We start from the raw sequence: 18,475 nt of genomic DNA, 5'->3' as shown, positions 1-18,475 counted from the left end.
CGTATATATGTATCACTACGCGATATACAGTATCGTTTTATAACAAAAGTATACAGCTCTTGTACATACATACATGTTTTACAGGGCATATAATATCAATTATATTTTATCGAGGAATAAATCTGAGTATTTTATATACAATAATGTAATTATATAATTCAATTAGCGTGCAGGTACTATGATGTTTGGAGATTTGGATCGTAATGCGTTAATTCCGCCTTGCAGAGAGCAAACTCCCACGACATTGCACTTTACTAGAAAATCTGCAAACTGTTGCAGAGAATATATGTTGCAGTAAATTTCTTTTCATAATTCCTTCGTATATGATTACTTACCAGCGCGTTATTTTGATCGTGCGGTCCAATAATTACAACAACACTATTTTTATTATCCATCAATGGTTTTGCATGCGGTCCGAGTGTCTCGATTTGAGTTTGAGACAACTGCACACTCGTAAATGGAATATTAATGCTGCCCAGAATAGCGCCTCTTTCAAACCTGTTAAAAATTATTAAAGTTTGAAAAATAAAAATCTTTAATTAATAGAATTATTATTAGTTCGTAAAAATACTCACTGTATATTGCTACGTACATCGACCGCTATAATTTTGCTGGGCGAATTGTTGTAAAGATTTAAAAAATCGTCTACGTTTATTCTTGGCATTTTTTCAGTTCCCACTTCTGGTTCAACCCAGTTTGCATTCTGTAAATCAATCAGAGTCTTATAATATGCAGAAAATTAAAATAAATATATGGTGATATTATTATTATACCTTTGTTGTATTATATTGGTGTTTTCTATATGTGATGCTAGCAGGTGTGTTTTGGTACATCGTCATAGAATCTTTAACGCACAGTTCTATATCAATCTCGGGCAAATCGGAGAACAGGAGAATGCACTCATTGAAACCCGACATTAATAAGGAGTCTCTCAATTGCTTTAATATCGCTAAGCCAACTAAAAGAGGAAATGACGAGTCGCCCAGCAATAATTTATCCCACAGATGTAATATCTTATGCAGTGGAAATACATCTAAAATATTAATAATCTTTAGCATCGATGATTGATAACATAAAAGGATAGTAAACAGCGAAACTTACGTGAAAACATTGTTAGGAACCACGGTATCGCAAAGAGTTCTGGTACAAAGTTTATAGATTTTAGATGATTTGCTAACTGAGGATCGTGAAATGCAATGATTTGGGAAAACTTGCCCAGATATTCCTGTATCACTGCCGAGTTATCTTTTAAGAAGAACTTGTGAAGATATTTCGGTATAAAAGCAGAAAGACATGCGAATGCTCGGGCTAAAATATAAATGGCGCAATAAATTAAGGAGCCATAATTACGCATATTGGATAATCATACCTTCATTATTAAAATTTAGATAAAGAAAAGGCGCAGTCAACGAATCAAGCCCTTGCCAATAAACATAATGCGGATTATTTCTGACCCACGCCTTTAATAATCTCTGCAATCGTTCGTGTCCAGCACCAGACGACAGTAATTCGCTATATTGATGACATCTCGGTATATCCACCTCTATCTGACAGATTATCAATGAGATGCATTTATATATGCTGAATATAATTTTTTTACATTTTACAGTGGTCGTACCTGTCGATCAGTGTGAGTGGCTGTCTCTTTATCGATCATATCATAACGTTTTTTTATATCGCCAGTAACACCGAGCAAAGCCGCCCATACTGCACCCCTTACTGGAGGTGGTATATCCTTGTGTGCTTCCTCGATAATTGCTTCTTGAGTGAGTGGATATACCTGTAAAAGTCTGTCAAATAGGATTAGTCTATAAAACTGATATTCTGTGTCACGTTCTCTTATAATTAACGGCAACTGGGACGCGGCATTCGTCAGATCTTCTTGTGCCTGAACCCGCATTCTGCAATATAATATATTTATAATAATTCTAATAATAATTCTAATATCGAAATAAGTATAGGATTGAATGAAAATGTATATACTGACTGATTTGTCAACCAGGGATAATTTGCTATGTATGGAATATGAGCTAAACGCTGACGAAGAGTCTCCATAGGAACTTTTACAATTCTTACATCGAGTAGACTAGCAGTATCCCTTTGTCCAAACATTTGGCCCAGTAATATGACCAAGCTAAAAACAAGTTCAATATTACATAAAATCCTATTAAATCTCTGTTTCACTATATAATTCTGTACTAAATTCTATACTATTCTATACTAAATATTCATTATCTAAACAAATATATATCTAATAATTACTTCGGGATAGATAAAATAGGTGGTCTTGATCTAATGAGACCCTGCTTTTTTAGATCTACAGTAATATCTCCACCAGCCAACTGCCATAAATAATACAACTCGTCCATTTTCCTAACAATAACATTTTTATAAAGATTTTCTTCCTTCTCCCGTGCATTTTTCATTAAATGTTCTGTGAATATGGATAATTCCAATAATTCTTCTGGAGTTTTACGTTTAACAGGATGAATTTGTAGACACGAATCTACAAATTCCTTTAACTCTTTTGATAACTTCTGCATAATATAAAGAAATATATAATATTAGACTGTAATTGTACTATAACTGTACTATTAGAAAATGGATTCATACTTCATAAGTGTGGAAACAATTATTTTCTCTGGCAAGACGTTCAAATATACTGGTATCACATAATATTAAGCTCAGAACTTTCCTTAAACACTGAGACAATTTCACACCAGACCAAATAGATTGTCCCAATAACTGTTCTGCTATAATCATTCCCAGCGACCATGAATCTACCTTAATACCACTTGGACTAGGATTTAAAAAAACTTCTGGTGCCGTATACTTTGGAGAACTAATAAAAAGTATATTATTTGAAATTTTGTCAAGCATTTAAATTTATTAAATTATATTGATAAAAAAGAATATTTTAAAATACCCAATTGGAAAGGATACATTCTTTCCACCATCTGTCATATAATATAATCCATAATTGTATAGCTGTACATCGCCATTTTCCTTAATCAGAATATTATCTGGACTTAAATGTCTATGTATCAGATCTAGTTCATTCATATGTTTTAATGCCAAAAGACATTGAAAGGATATCTTGATAATCTCTTCTGTACTTAGATCATGTTTAGTGCTTAATGGATCTCCACTGTATTCTGCGACAACCACTATTCTCTCTACAAATACATATACAGTAATTATATATATCGTATGTACACAAATAAATTTATAAAATTGTATTATATTAAAACTAACCATGCTTGCTTCTAATAATATCGAGATAAGGGGAGAGATGCGGATGATAAATGGTCTTTAAAAACTGTGACTTCCCATAAATAGTTATAGAATTTGGCGTGAGTGGCAGACCATTGCTGCCACATACTTCCACTGGATGACTTTGAGCGAAAAAAGTCATGCCCCCTAAGCATCGTTTTTCGTTTTCCAAAAGTGCAGGGCACATGTTTGTATGTATAATTATCCATAAAAGTCTCAAATTATTCGCGCCAATTCCACTGTTCTGGCTCAGATTTTCTGTCACTCATATTTATTACAATGAGATTCATACATCCTTTATGCCATTCTCAAAGTGGAAGGTGGAAAGTGGAAGATCCGTCATCCGCCTCCTTTTTACATTATTTCACAGCTGTCACTCATGCATATAGACAAGTAATGACACCAATTGATATATCATAGAAAATATAGATCATATCAGAGAATGATAACAATGACAAGTTTCATATGATATATATATATATATATATATATATACTAATGAAAATCGTGTATCATAAGATGGTAAATGGCAAGCATTGAGCCCGATTCATATACTGTCATCTATATTGTATTAAGATGTACTATACTAACATTCCGAGGAATCCGGGGCACGGCTATCATTTTAGGATCCCCTGAAAGAGTTTAAGTTAGAAAAGATTGATTGAAGAGTTTTCAAATGGCAACGCTCGAAGATAAATCTATTTGGGAGGATGGCGAGGTAATTCTTTTTTTTTTCTTTTTAAAAGAATAGTTCTAAAAGAGAGTTAGTTATTGTATCTGTAAATACTGTGTTTTATATAGGTTATGGCACTGAATGACAAGCATATCTAAGCGTACATATACATATGATACCGTGCTATATTTACTAGTAATTAACGCGAATTGATTAACATTATTTTCATTTTCTATTTTCTGCTTCTTTTTTATGCTTTTTCAATAAAACTATAGTATAAGGATTTATTACAGTGACAATAAATTATTAAATTTTTCTACAGACTTAAATTATGTTACAAGAAAAAATACATTATGTTTTTGTTTTCTTTTATCAAAATTGTATTAATACATTATATTTCTAAAACTATAAAGAACGTATTATATTTCTAAAATTATAAAGAATAAAAATGAAATTATTTTAATTTAATTTGAATAATCTGAATAATATATTGCATTGATTTAAGTTCAAATAATGAATCATGGAAGTACACCAACATTTCTAGATAAATTTTTGGAAATTAAGATTGAATATGTTAATAATATTTATATAATAATGAAAATTTGTGTTGTAAATATTGCATATTTAGAAACATATTTGCTTCCCTTGAGTACAATATATAAAATATTGTTGCCTAAATAACTATGTTTTTATTTTTTAATTTTCTAATATATATAAAGTATATAAAAGTATATTTCTATTACATATAAAATTTAACAACTTTAAAAAAAAAGAATTCTGTAAAGAGGATTATGGATCTTTATTTCATAGGAGACACTGGGCGAAGATGTTCTGCGAATGTCCACGGACGAAATCGTATCACGTACGCGACTTCTGGATAACGAAATCAAGATAATGAAGAGTGAAGTGATGCGGATTTCGCATGAACTCCAGGCACAGAATGATAAGATCAAGGAAAATACAGAAAAGATCAAGGTAAACAAGACCTTACCATACCTAGTGTCCAACGTCATCGAGTTGTTAGATGTCGACCCACAGGACATGGGGGAGGAAGATGGGGCAGTGGTTGATTTAGATGCGCAGAGAAAGGGCAAGTGCGCAGTTATAAAGACGTCGACCCGTCAGACATACTTTCTACCTGTGATCGGTCTGGTTGACGCCGAATCGTTGAAGCCAGGTGATTTAGTGGGTGTGAACAAGGATAGTTACCTTGTACTGGAGACTCTACCAGCCGAATACGATGCCAGAGTCAAAGCCATGGAAGTGGATGAAAGACCTACAGAACAGTACTCTGATATTGGTGGACTGGATAAACAAATTCAGGAGTTAATTGAAGCCGTTGTATTGCCCATGACGCATAAAGAGAAATTCGAAAATCTAGGAATACAGCCGCCTAAAGGCGTTCTCCTTTATGGCCCACCTGGAACTGGGAAGACTTTGCTAGCTAGAGCCTGTGCTGCCCAAACAAAATCTACCTTTTTGAAACTTGCCGGTCCGCAATTAGTACAGATGTTTATTGGTGATGGCGCGAAATTAGTCAGAGACGCGTTCTCATTGGCCAAGGAGAAAGCACCGGCAATAATATTCATTGATGAGCTAGACGCTATCGGCACAAAGCGTTTCGATTCAGAGAAAGCAGGTGACAGAGAAGTACAGCGCACTATGTTGGAGCTATTGAATCAATTGGATGGTTTTAGTTCGACTGCTGACATCAAAGTAATCGCCGCCACGAATAGAGTAGATATTTTAGATCCAGCGTTGTTGAGATCCGGACGCTTGGATAGGAAAATCGAGTTCCCACATCCTAATGAGGAGGCCAGGGCACGCATCATGCAAATTCATTCACGCAAAATGAATATGTCGCCTGATGTGAATTTCGAGGAATTATCCAGATCAACAGATGATTTTAATGGAGCACAATGCAAAGCTGTTTGCGTAGAAGCAGTAAGTTTCTTTAAGTCTAATCACTGCAATAATGTAAATGGGGCAATACAATGAGTTATCTAATGTGATAAAAAAATTTATTCTTTAGAATTCAAAATTAAATAAATCTTTTTTTTCATTTATATCTGCAAATATAATATTAGTTTTATAAATATAATATTAGTAATTAATTATTTTGTAATTGTTAATAATATAATCTATGATCTATCTGATTAATCATTAAATTTGTCCAATTTGTGACTTATATTAAACTCGAGTTTTTCTACACATCCCGTCAAAATGATTAAAATGTGATTTGTTTACAGGGTATGATAGCATTACGACGCAATGCAACAGAAGTGACTCACGAAGATTTGATGGAAGCTATCAATGAAGTCCAAGCAAAAAAGAAAGCAAATCTGAATTATTATGCTTAATTATTATGCTCTATCACACATCATTTATTTATTAAGCTAACTTTTGTATAATAAATATAGTAGAGAGAGAGAGAGAGAGAAAGAGGAGAATAAATCTTATCTCAATACTTCCAAATTTTTTAATAAGTACACGTATTATTGTTCACACACACAAACATATAATTTTTTACTTTACAATGTTTGTGTACTTGTACAAAAAAGTACATATACTATTTAAATATTATTTTGCACTATAGATTAGAGAAATCAAATTTATCAATTAAAATTTTTATTGAATATTACATGATGCTACACCATTATAAAAATAAAGCTTTAATGATTTATTTAGCATTCAAATGTCTTGTTCTATATATACTTTATAGGAATTCATAATATTTAACAATATATGAAACTAAATAAAAACTTTTTAGAAGAGATGAAAGAAATATGGTAGTAAAATATTTTCACGAAATATTAATTTAATTTATTTTGAAACTTTTTTATATATGATATGATATTTATTATATATATATAGTATAGGAATTTCTTATTTATTTTTTATTTATTAATGTTTGTATGAAGTTTTTTTAAAGCTTATTACATATTTTACATAAGATGCTTATCGCCTCCTGTGACTTCTTTTTCTGATTCTGTAAAAATAGATAAGTCGAACAAATATTAATTTATATACTATCTTAAAATACCACATTAGTTCAGGAACCATGAAAGAGTTACATAGTATTACTTACTTTTTGGGTCCTTTTACGAAACACCAATCAACAGAAATAGCCTGACCTAAGATCTCTGTACCATTCAAAGCCTCTTTTGCAGCTTGTGCTTCCTTAAATGTTTCATATTCCACCAATGCATAACCCTTCAGAAATCCTGTTCTTCTATCCAAATTTAAATGCAAGTTTTTAATTTGACCAAATTCAGAAAATTTGTCTTGAATATCATCCTCTTGTGCTTCTTCATGCACTGAATTTATAAATAAAATCCATCCTTCCACAGCTAAAAATATGAAAAGAATAAGAGTATATTGCAACAGCTTCATGATTTAAAAAGTTATAAAAAAAATATTCTTACATCTTTGAGGTCCAGGCTCATTATCGTCTTCCTCAACAATATTCATGGACTCATAATGGCCAACATCATCTCTTGTCGAAACTAATTCCGCACCATGGCCTCTACCTTTTCTTCTCTTTGCCTTCTCCTTAAGACGAGCAATACCCTCTGAAAGTATGTCAAAATAATTAAAAGTTTATTATATTATAATTCAAATATTGTTATAGCATTTCTTCATATGAATATTTGCTATGTGATGTATTCAGCTAAGATCGAGAGAAAATTTGCTATCAACATAATTTTAAATAATTATATGTTAATTTAACATTCAGTGAGGGAAATATTATGATAAGAGAGAGAAATATTACAATATTTAACTTATAAAAATATTAAAAAATGTATAAATATATAATAGTAAAATACAGAAAAAATCGAAGAGTTGGAGGTTATAAAATTAAGGAATTGAAATTGATGTTTGCAAAACACAAAAAGGAACGAGACTTACGATCTCCTTCATCATCGACTTCGAATTCCTCGGCGTTATCAATGTCCAAAACATCCGCCATGGCTGTTTAAATAATATGGAAGTGTTTCTGTATTATATCTTGCTTTATTATTCGATTACAAATAAAAATTGTAGAGATTAAGATGACGAATTCTCACTGAAGCCGAAGAATAGCAACGAAGCGACAATTCTACAAAAGTGCCGCTAAGAGCATAGATAATATAAGTAATTTAGAAAGCGGCCATCTCAGCGTTTTCCATGAAACATACTTTATTTAGTGCTGCCATCTAGATTATGTTGTGTATATGGTGCGTGTATGTGTGTGTGTAAGCGATGATTACACACACAATATATATATATATATATATATATATATATATATATATATATATATAATATTAAATATTAAAAATGTTATAATTATATTCTTATATCATTATATAAAATAATATACATAGTATATATAGTGAAAGTTTATATTTATTGTAATAACAAAAAATCTAAATATAAACATGCTTTACATCATCAAATTTTATGAAACATAACGAATTTTTTATTACTTTATTTAGAGTTTAGTTAATTATAAAGTAAAAGATACGCAAAATACATATTTAAATTATATAAATTATATAAAGTTACATAAATATATTCAAATTATATAAAAGATAAAATTTAAATTCTTTTTGTGTTTATATGCATAAAGAGAAATTTTTTAAATTATCTTTGTTTTTCAAAATACAAAAATAAGCAATTTTTCTTTATTAATGTTAACATATTTATAACATCATGGTAAAAGATTTAATATTATGATATAATATAATATAATGTATAAATTATATTTTTATATTATATATATTATATTTTATATAATATTTATATAATATTATATATTTATATAATATATAATTTATTAATATCAATATATTCCATTTATTAAAAAATTTATTATTATTCCCTTTATTAAATATTTATTATTATTTTTCTTTATACAAAAGGAAATCTTGTAATTTGAATTTGCAGTATGTATATAATGTGCTATATTGATATTAAAAATATAAAAAACTAATCCAATGAAAAATACAGAAATACATTTTTTTCGATAGGTATTTCTCATTGGGAATTCTTAATGTATCGTCAAAAATGTAAAATATATCTTATAAAAGCGATTTTTCTATATCGTGTTTATAATAACGTCATAAATAAATATACCTGTAGCATAGCCTATAAATGTACAGAATAATTAATTTTATTTACACTGAAATTACTTGAATATTATTTGGATATTGTTCCATCAGTTTAAATTCTTGAGTACTTTTAATCCATTGATGATAAATTTCACGTATTCTGTAAATTGATCAAAAAAAGTAAAACAAATAATTTATTTTATTATATTTATTACATATATTATATGTATAATGTGCTGTGTTATATATTTTTATTAAAATATATATTTTAGTAAGATATTTTTACAATTATCTTTAATCTAAAAATTCTTTTATCAATTTGGATTTGATGGATTTGTCTTATTATTAATAAAAATATCAAAATAAGTTATTACATATTTTTATAATCAATTTTTAATAACAAATAATAATAATAATCAATTACATTAAAAGTAAATTTAAAATTACTTGAGAAGGATATGATTATTCTACGTGAAGTTTATTTTGTTAAGAATTGCGTACTCGCAATTTATTTACAATTTGGATACTATTTATGATCGTTTATAGTTGACTTTAATTATTTTACTGAAAAAAAAGTCAACTCTAAAATTTGTCAGATTTGTCATTAATGTTAGATTTACGCGAGTTATTATCTCTACAAAATTATATGTACAAAGTTGAAATAATTAATTGAACATATATACCTGTTACTAAATTTAATTACGTAGGGCATTGTGTTATAAATGTAGAAAAGGGAACTCCATAAATAGAAGTTATGCATAAAGATAAAGATTTTGTGTTGCCACATATAATCAAATAATATGATCACATAAAGATAATAAATGAATGTGACAATGAAAATCAAGTACGAGAACATAAAAAATAATACAATAAAAAGAGGAGCACGAACTTCTCGAAGCAGCTGAAGCAATGTACTGTCTCTGTAACACTGTTATAATATTAGAATTATATATATATATATATATATATATATATATATATATATATAATATGTATGTATGTATGTATGTTTAATGAAAAAATTAATCATTATTTTTTCTAAGAAAATTATAAAATTGAAAGCAGAAAAATTTTAAAACATTTTTTAAATTATATTTTTATTTTTTCTTTAATATATTCTTATTTATATTTTTATGCTCTAATTTGTTTATTGAATTGTTATGATAAATTATAAATTATAAACTAATCGTATAATATGATATGTAAATTCAATTACTAAGTCTTACTTTGGCATATATGTGTTATTACTTTATAGTTACTTTTACTTTAACGATTATTCTGTTTTTTAACATCTGCTTATTTTTTTGTGAAAACCACATATTTCTTAAGTTAAAAAATAATCTATTTTAAAATGGAAAACATTTTTTATTTTTTTCTACACTTATTCTGCTATTTTCTACAAATTTTCTATTTTGTACGATTATTAAATTTTTTATGACTTACCTCTAATAATGACTTCTGCTTTATTTCTAATGGATATCGAGCACTACAAAATTGGCAGTGAATTACGTTTTCAGTATTTGCCGATATTTCTAGACAATGAATGTGTATGAATTGATCCGTACATTTACACGGGGATATGAGTAGCTTTCCTTTATTCCAACCTATTATAAACAGACTTACATATGTAATTGTTTTTGTTAAGTAATAGTATGTATTTTAGTAATAATAATTTTTTAATAATATTATATGTGCAAACTTTTTAGTGAATAGATTATATGTGTATATATAACACAGATTTTAAAATTTTATTTCACAACTATCTTTATAAAGAGAATTTTTATTATTCAAGTTATATTGTAAAAAAGACTGCGTACCCTCGTTGCAATGCCAGCATGAAGCTGCAATTGATCTTTCTTCTTGATAGAGATTCCATGTTTCGAGTTCAAATTCCCTCATTTTTAATTATTATTAATTTAGTGAGTAATAAAGTTCCTTTTTTTGGCTATATAAATTTTTGTTGCGATAATCAATATACCAATCCCAAAGTTTTATAAATTTTATTTTGTGCTTCGTTATTAATATGTTGTATACTAATTTGACAGTGCTATCTATAATACTGTGTTTTGATCTATTTACATTTATTTACATTTACTTTCTGATAATAACAGAGGCTTAAAATACTTACTTGAGATCTTCAAATCTTAAGATTTAAAAAACTTTTTTTATTTTTATGTGTATTAAGCTTTTTTTGTTAAGTACTTATTTTAAAAATATATAGAAAATTAAAAGATTCGTCGTTGAAGCAAAGCGTACAAACAGTTACTCACACTTTAATCACTTTAAAAGGGCTTACCCTTCAAAATATATACTATAATATAATAACATCAATAGATTCAAAATACTAACAATTAAATAAGAAAAACTAGCAAATAAAAGCCAAGGCGCGGATTTTAGTGCGCAAACTTATTATTATTAAATTTTATGATCGAATAAATAAATAAATAAACATATATATTTATTTATTTATTTGGTCATAAAATTTTTTACATTTATTAATAAAATTCATGTACATTATATACACACAAAATATTTAAAATCTCTATTAACAAATATCAAAATAAAATTAAAACTTTTTATGTATACTTTATATAATCAATGAAAAATACGCGTATATTTAAGGCAATAAGTACATGATTTATTGTTTAAGTAAAAATTGAAGATTAATTAAATTTATTTGACTTTAAAAAATAATATATTAGAAAATTGTAGTAAATTATAAAAACTGATTTTTATAATATTAAGGTTAAATAGTCCAGTTTAATTATTTACACTAATTTAAACTCATTCAATTTATAAATATTATAAAAACAAGAGTATCGATGTTACCTTATAGTAATTTTTTTATATCATTAATGTATGATAAATGAGAAATGTATTATTTATATAATATTAGCATATAAGTTTATTTTATTAAAAAAAAGTAATTATGTATATAATTATTATTATATGTAACGTTGAAAATATATGTTAAAATCAATTCGAGTCAAGTAAGTGTAATTATCTATGAATTTTTAGATATAATTAATAAAAATAAGAATGTCATCAACATATTATAGATTAGCATTCATGATTTCTTTAATAGTATTTTGTATAAGTTAATGACTCGACATCTATTTTTATTATTCGTCTTTATTTATTTCATTTCGAATATATCAAATATACTATATAATATCAACTTTATCGATTTATAATTTCATTTCGCCGAAACTTCTTACATTTTAGTTGCTACATATTATTTGTCTTTCCAAACGCATTTTAAAAATTCAAAATCTTATTTGTTTACATATATCAAAATCAAATTAAATCTGTCATTTTAAGAAATAAAAACATACATTTGTCTAATAGATAAAATAAATCGTTTCTTAAGTAGAAATTTATTTGAAGTAATATGAAGAAATTATCGAATTTTATATCCTAAATCTATTACAATAAATTCTAATAAATTATGAGAGATTAGTTTTTATAAAAAATAATATTATATATAAAATATATGTATTATAGAATAAATTTGTATTAATTTGTAATTTATTCTAATCATCTTTTCTTTGTTGCAGGCAAAAATCTTCGCCGAAAATGGCGATGATATCATCAGTAATAAAGTATACAGCAAATGAACGAGTGTTCGGCATGAAATTGACGAAAAGAATTACGAGAAATCGAAAAAGATTCTCGAGTCGCACGGTTGTATTTTCAAAGATCATTTTTATTTAGAGTACAAATTTAATTAATTATAAGTAAATAAAATTATATAGATATACATATACATATAGATATACATTACAGATATATAGATGCATATATATATATATACATATTGACAAATTATATAAAAGATGCAATTTAAATTCTTTTTATACATAAAGAGAAATTTTTTAAATTATCTTTGTTTTTCAAAATGCAAAAATAAACAATTTTTCTTTATTAATATTAACATATTTATGATGAAGATTTAATATTATAATATGATATATAAACTATATTTTCATACTATATTAATAATATTAATAATAATATAGCTATATATATAATTATATAATTATATTGTCTACATATGCTATATTATTATATTTTATATAATATTATATATTTATTAATATTAATATCTCTTTATTAATATACAAAAAGAAATCTTATAATTTGAATTTGCAGTATGTATACAGTATATATACGTGCTACACACCACATAGCACATGTCCATTGAACATCCGAAGAACATACGATTAATCTGACATGGATATCCATGAGATGTCCATGTATTTAAAAATATAAAAATTCAATGAAAAATACAGAAATATTTTTTGATCAGTATTTATCACCTGGGAATTCTTAAAGTCTCTTAAAGTATCGTCAAAAATATAAACTATCTTATAAAAGCGATTTTTTTATATCTTGTTAATAACTCTATATTATAGTCTACAAATATACAGAATAATAAATTTTTATTTACATTTAAATTATTTGAACATTTGGATGTTGTTTCATTAATATAATTTCTTGAGTGCTTTTATAATAAATTTTACGTATTCTGTAAATAAATAAAAAAAATAAAGCAAATCATTTATTTTATTATATTTATTATATATATTCTTATTAAATATATATTTTAGTATGTTTACAATTATAATTAGAATTCTTGTCGTTTAATTAATAAAATTGTTTTATTTATTGTGACAGCTTACAAAATGTACCTCAAAAATTTTGATCATTATTAGAATTCTTTTATCCATCAATTTGGATTTGATGGATTTGTTTTATTGTTAGTAAAAATACCAAAATAGTCATTGTATATCTTTATAATTTTTAATTATACATAATAATAATGATAAATTATATTAAAAGTAAATTTACAATTAGTTAAGAGAAATATAATATTATTTTACATGAAATTTCTTTTTTTGAGAATTCCGTATTTGCAATTATTTACAATCTGAATCATCTATGATTGATTTTAATTATTTTACTAAGAAAAAATTAACTCTAAAATTTGATATATAATTGATAAATAATTTGTCATATTAAAATTAGATTTACGAGTTATTATCTCTACAAACTTTATCTAAAAAGTTCGAATAGTTAATTAATTGAATATACCTGTCACTCCAGTTAATCATAATGGGCACTGTCGCATAAATGAAGAAAAATAAACCGTATAAATACATTATGATTATAAAAATAACGATAAAGATATTGTAATCCTTCATCACATAATCATATGATATGATCACATAAACGATTATGCTAACGAAAAATAAATAGTAGAATATCAAAATTAGTATTTTGAAAAGAGGAGCACAAACTTCTCGAAGCATCTGAAACAATGTACTACTGCCTCTGTAACACTGTTATAATAATACTAGTATCATATACGTACATTTAATAAAAAAAATAATGATTTTTCTAACAATATTATTATAACTAAAATCAAACACGCAAAAATTTTAAATTATTGTTTAAATTATATTTTTATTTCTTCTTTAATATACTCTAATTTGTTTATTGAATTGTTGTAATAAATTATAAATTAATCATATACAATATGTAAGCTTTGTTACCAAGTTTTATTATTTTGGCATATATGTCTAATTACTTTAACTTTGACTTTAACAACTAGTTCGTTTTTTATATCTGCTCTTTTTTTGTGAAAATATGATTTTTAGTTGCAAAATAATCTATTTTAAAATAGAAAAATTTTCTATTTTTTTCTACACTTATTTTCTGCAAACTTTGTACGGTTATTAGATTTTTTATGACTTACCTCTAATAATGATTTATGCTTTATTTCTAATGAATATTGAGTTTGACAAAATTGACAGTAAAGTACGTTCCAAATATTTGCGGATATTTTTAGACAGTGGAGGTGTATGAGTTGATTTGTACATTTACATGGAGATATGAGCTTTCCTTTATTTCCATCTATAAATAGATTTATATATATGATGTATAATTGTTTTTTAAGTAATGGTACATATTTTAGTAATAGTAGTTTGTGTTAGTAATATTATAGATGCAAATTTTTTAGTGAATAGATTATGTGTGTATACATAACACAGATTTCAAAAATTTGATTCGAAAATTTTATTCCACAACTATCTTTATAAAGACAATTTTTATCATTAAAATTATTTTGTGAAAAAAAACTGCATACCCTCGTTGCAATACCAGCATGAAGTCATAATTGATATCTCTTCTTGGTCCGATATATTGATCAGTTTACCTTCTTTCATTTTTAATTCTATTATTAATTTATTGAGTAATAAAGTTCGTTATATAACTATAAATTTTTGTTGCAATAATGCAGAGTCAATATATCAACGCAAAGTTTTAGAAATTTTACTTTGTGCGTCGTCACTAATATGTTGTACACTAATTTGATGACTGCTATCTTTAATACTGTGTACGTGTGTTTTGATTTATTTACATTTACCTTTCTAATAAAAACAGCTGGTTAAAATACTTAAAACCTAGAGATAGAATCTTAAGATTCTAGAAACTTTTATTTTTATGTATATTGAACTTTTTTTTATTAAATATTTATTTTCAAAATATATACAAAATTAAAAGAGCCGTAGAAGCAAAATATACACTTACTTACACTTTAATCATTATATACAAGGACTTGTTCTTCAAAATATATGTAATATATATATATATATATATATATATATATATATATATATATATATGAAAGTTTAAAATAGCTATTATTAATAAATAACTATTATTAATAAAAATCTATTATTAATATTTAAGAGATTTGTTTTGAAAACATTAACAGATTTTAACAGATATAACATTGAAAATATAAATTCGTCAGTTCAAGCCAAGTCAAGCAAATGTAATTGTCTATGGATTTTTAGATATAATTAATAAAAATAATTAATAAAACACGTCATCAACACATTATAGTGATTTCCTTAATAATATTCCGTATAAGTTGATGATTCGATGTCGGCATCTATTTAATATTCGTCTTTATCCATTTCATTTCGAATGTATCGAATATATCAATCGAAGATACCTTTATCGATTTATAATTTCGATCGCCGAAACTTCTCACATTTCAGTTGTTACATGCTATTTGTCTTTCCAAACACATTAAAAATTCAAAATCTTTGTTCATATATTAAAATCAAATTAAATCTGTCATTTCAAGAAATAAAAACATGCATTCGTCCAATACAAGTAAAATAAATCATTCCTTAAATAGAAATTTATTTGAAGTAATATGAAGGAATTATCGAGGTTTATATTCTACACTTATTACAATAAATTTTAATAAATTATAGATTAGTTTTTACAAAAAAAAAAATAAATAATATTAGATATAAAATATATATATATATTTTTTTATTAATTTATAATTATTCTAATCATCTTTTCTTTTTTTGCAGTCAAAAACCTTATCTTCGCCGGAAATGGCGATGATACCAGTAATAAAGTGTACATCAAATGAACGAGTGCTCGGCATGAAATCGACAGACGACAAAAAGGATGACGAGAAATCGGATAAGAAATTGACGGTTCTCGAGTCGCATGGTTATATTCTCGGGAAGACTATAGGGGCTGGATCGTATGCCACAGTCAAGGTAATATATTCCAAGTCTATTTCATTTCCTTTTTTCTAAATATTAAATTTCTTTTTCTGGATCTGTTTTCTTATTGTATTAAATTTCTTTTTAATTTTAAATATTTTTATTTATTGTTAGATCGCAAAATCCAATCGGCATGATTGTCAAGTGGCGGTGAAGATAGTTTCGAAATTTCAAGCGCCCGAAGATCATCTTACGAAATTCCTACCTCGTGAAATCGAAGTGGTTAAAGGATTAAAACATCCGAATCTTATTCGTTTTTTGCAAGCTATAGAAACCACTCATCGGTTAGTTTTGTGTATCCGTTATTTCATTATCAATTAATCTTCGTATAATATTTGTAAAGTGATCTCTGAACGAGAATAGTTACATTAAAAGCGATTTACGGGAGACTTATGATTTATTATGTGAAATCGAATTGTGAATTTTTGTCCATTTCTTTTAATGTCGTTCTGCTTTTTTGTAGGGTGTACATTATCATGGAATATGCACAGAATGGCAGTTTGCTCGACGTAATACGTCGCGATATTTACATCGATGAGCTGCGTAGTCGCAAATGGTTTCGGCAACTCTTGGAAGCTATTGATTATTGTCATGAACATGGCATAGTACATAGGTAAGAAAGTAAAAAATAAATAAAATTAGTAAAAAAAAATAACGTTTAAGCTTGTGGCGGGAATATGTCCTGGTGTTAAAATATATCCCTGGTTTAACGATAATTTTTTTTTTTTCTCGAAATCTTCATAGAGACATAAAATGTGAGAATCTGCTTATGGATCATTATTTCAATATTAAATTGTCGGATTTTGGATTCGCGCGAGGTCAAATGAAACCGAAGAATGGTGAGTGGATCCTCAGTACAACCTACTGTGGCAGCTATGCTTACGCATCACCCGAAATTCTACGAGGTATCCCATACCAGCCTCAACTCTCCGATATATGGTCTATGGGAGTGGTACTTTATACTATGGTGTACGGTCGACTGCCATTCGATGATTCGAATCACGCGCAACTACTAAAGGTACCCAGGTATATGCCAGGACCGGGTATACTCAATGTACACCAGGTCGATCCCAGCTTTTTCGTGTATATTTCTTTTGTTATATAAATGTGTGTAATGCATTTTCGTACAGAAATTATCATAATGTTTTTAACCTAATCACATTACAAATAAAATTTAAATAAAATAAATAAAATCATAAATATAGAATATAAAAATTTAAATAGAATAAATTAATTAATATAGAATATAAGCAGAAATAATAAATCTATGTAACAGAAATTAAAAGATATAATTTGTTACCATTTCTTATCTAAATTATTTATAAATTATCATGTATTTCACATGTTTATCTCTCTTTGTAAATGTAGTCCTTCTTTTTTTAGCAAGTACAAAACAGAGTGGCGTTCCCTAAACTTCCTAAAGTATCCGAATCATGCCGGTCTCTCATTAGCCGTATACTAGTACCTCAATCGGCACGATTGCGCATTAACAATATAAGAAATGATACCTGGCTAGAGATATCCGTCGTCGCCCAAACGTCGATTAGTGGCAGATTCATTGTAAGAATTAGTTGATAAAACTATATGTAAGTCCCATGGATTGTGATCGTATTTATATATTATCACAGGGAATAATACCTACAGTATCACCAACTAAGGAATCCAAAGTATTCGATGAACATATAGTATCAATTACTCCAGCAATCTTTCAAAAAAATGAGAAACCTGAAGACGCTACTGTCAAAGATAACGCGAAAAGACCGATTTAAAATGTGAAACTGTAAAATTCACTGTAATATTGTAAAGAAACCATTAATACCATTAAAACAGACTAAGAATGT

General features: G+C 26.8%; 6 protein-coding genes across 9 annotated transcripts; 2 read left to right on the top strand and 4 right to left on the bottom strand.

The window, feature by feature from the left end:
* Positions 1-16: 16 nt before the first annotated feature.
* On the bottom strand, positions 17-3,696 carry LOC126848659 (TBC domain-containing protein kinase-like protein). 2 transcript variants are annotated; one of them, XM_050589698.1, is made up of 12 exons: positions 3,256-3,696; positions 2,927-3,176; positions 2,614-2,842; positions 2,263-2,537; positions 1,988-2,134; positions 1,619-1,901; positions 1,370-1,547; positions 1,102-1,308; positions 774-1,033; positions 576-703; positions 336-498; positions 17-270 (listed from the first exon to the last, which is right to left on the bottom strand). In XM_050589698.1, the coding sequence occupies exons 1-12, from the start codon at positions 3,458-3,460 to the stop codon at positions 163-165; spliced, it is 2,433 nt and encodes an 810-aa protein (XP_050445655.1). In that variant the 5' UTR covers positions 3,461-3,696; the 3' UTR covers positions 17-162. The 2 variants fall into 2 exon arrangements, with proteins under 2 accessions (XP_050445655.1, XP_050445656.1); XM_050589699.1 differs by having other exon boundaries at positions 77-263.
* Positions 3,697-3,837: 141 nt separating this feature from the next.
* LOC126848668 (26S proteasome regulatory subunit 6A-B) lies at positions 3,838-6,413 on the top strand. Its single transcript, XM_050589719.1, has 3 exons — positions 3,838-3,991; positions 4,757-5,890; positions 6,196-6,413. The coding sequence occupies exons 1-3, from the start codon at positions 3,950-3,952 to the stop codon at positions 6,304-6,306; spliced, it is 1,287 nt and encodes a 428-aa protein (XP_050445676.1). The 5' UTR covers positions 3,838-3,949; the 3' UTR covers positions 6,307-6,413.
* Positions 6,414-6,794: 381 nt separating this feature from the next.
* Positions 6,795-8,084, bottom strand: LOC126848673 (RNA-binding protein 8A). Its single transcript, XM_050589729.1, has 4 exons — positions 7,856-8,084; positions 7,372-7,518; positions 7,035-7,296; positions 6,795-6,935 (listed from the first exon to the last, which is right to left on the bottom strand). Exons 1-4 carry the CDS (start codon positions 7,914-7,916, stop codon positions 6,905-6,907), a joined length of 501 nt encoding a protein of 166 aa, XP_050445686.1. The 5' UTR covers positions 7,917-8,084; the 3' UTR covers positions 6,795-6,904.
* A 729-nt stretch (positions 8,085-8,813) lies between these two features.
* On the bottom strand, positions 8,814-11,304 carry LOC126848672 (E3 ubiquitin-protein ligase MARCHF2-like). Of its 3 annotated transcripts, none has more exons than XM_050589727.1 (5): positions 11,168-11,304; positions 10,857-11,098; positions 10,483-10,643; positions 9,723-9,967; positions 8,814-9,199 (listed from the first exon to the last, which is right to left on the bottom strand). In XM_050589727.1, the coding sequence occupies exons 2-5, from the start codon at positions 10,936-10,938 to the stop codon at positions 9,106-9,108; spliced, it is 582 nt and encodes a 193-aa protein (XP_050445684.1). In that variant the 5' UTR covers positions 10,939-11,098; positions 11,168-11,304; the 3' UTR covers positions 8,814-9,105. The 3 variants fall into 3 exon arrangements, with proteins under 3 accessions (XP_050445684.1, XP_050445683.1, XP_050445685.1); XM_050589726.1 differs by having other exon boundaries at positions 10,857-11,090; positions 11,168-11,295; XM_050589728.1 differs by having other exon boundaries at positions 10,857-10,984; positions 11,168-11,295.
* Positions 11,305-13,491: 2,187 nt separating this feature from the next.
* On the bottom strand, positions 13,492-15,451 carry LOC126849278 (uncharacterized). Its single transcript, XM_050590962.1, has 4 exons — positions 15,188-15,451; positions 14,798-14,955; positions 14,134-14,381; positions 13,492-13,567 (listed from the first exon to the last, which is right to left on the bottom strand). Exons 1-4 carry the CDS (start codon positions 15,264-15,266, stop codon positions 13,492-13,494), a joined length of 561 nt encoding a protein of 186 aa, XP_050446919.1. The 5' UTR covers positions 15,267-15,451.
* Positions 15,452-15,866: 415 nt separating this feature from the next.
* LOC126848617 (testis-specific serine/threonine-protein kinase 4-like) lies at positions 15,867-18,464 on the top strand. The gene is made up of 7 exons (XM_050589629.1): positions 15,867-15,877; positions 16,434-16,628; positions 16,749-16,918; positions 17,098-17,247; positions 17,379-17,652; positions 18,018-18,194; positions 18,263-18,464. The coding sequence occupies exons 2-7, from the start codon at positions 16,458-16,460 to the stop codon at positions 18,401-18,403; spliced, it is 1,083 nt and encodes a 360-aa protein (XP_050445586.1). The 5' UTR covers positions 15,867-15,877; positions 16,434-16,457; the 3' UTR covers positions 18,404-18,464.
* Positions 18,465-18,475: the final 11 nt, after the last annotated feature.

Source organism: Cataglyphis hispanica, chromosome 4 (genome assembly GCF_021464435.1).
Source record: "Cataglyphis hispanica isolate Lineage 1 chromosome 4, ULB_Chis1_1.0, whole genome shotgun sequence".
Classification (NCBI taxonomy): domain Eukaryota; kingdom Metazoa; phylum Arthropoda; class Insecta; order Hymenoptera; family Formicidae; genus Cataglyphis; species Cataglyphis hispanica.
The sequence above is the reverse complement of the archived record's forward strand: the minus strand, read 5'-3'. Positions and strand labels throughout refer to the sequence as shown.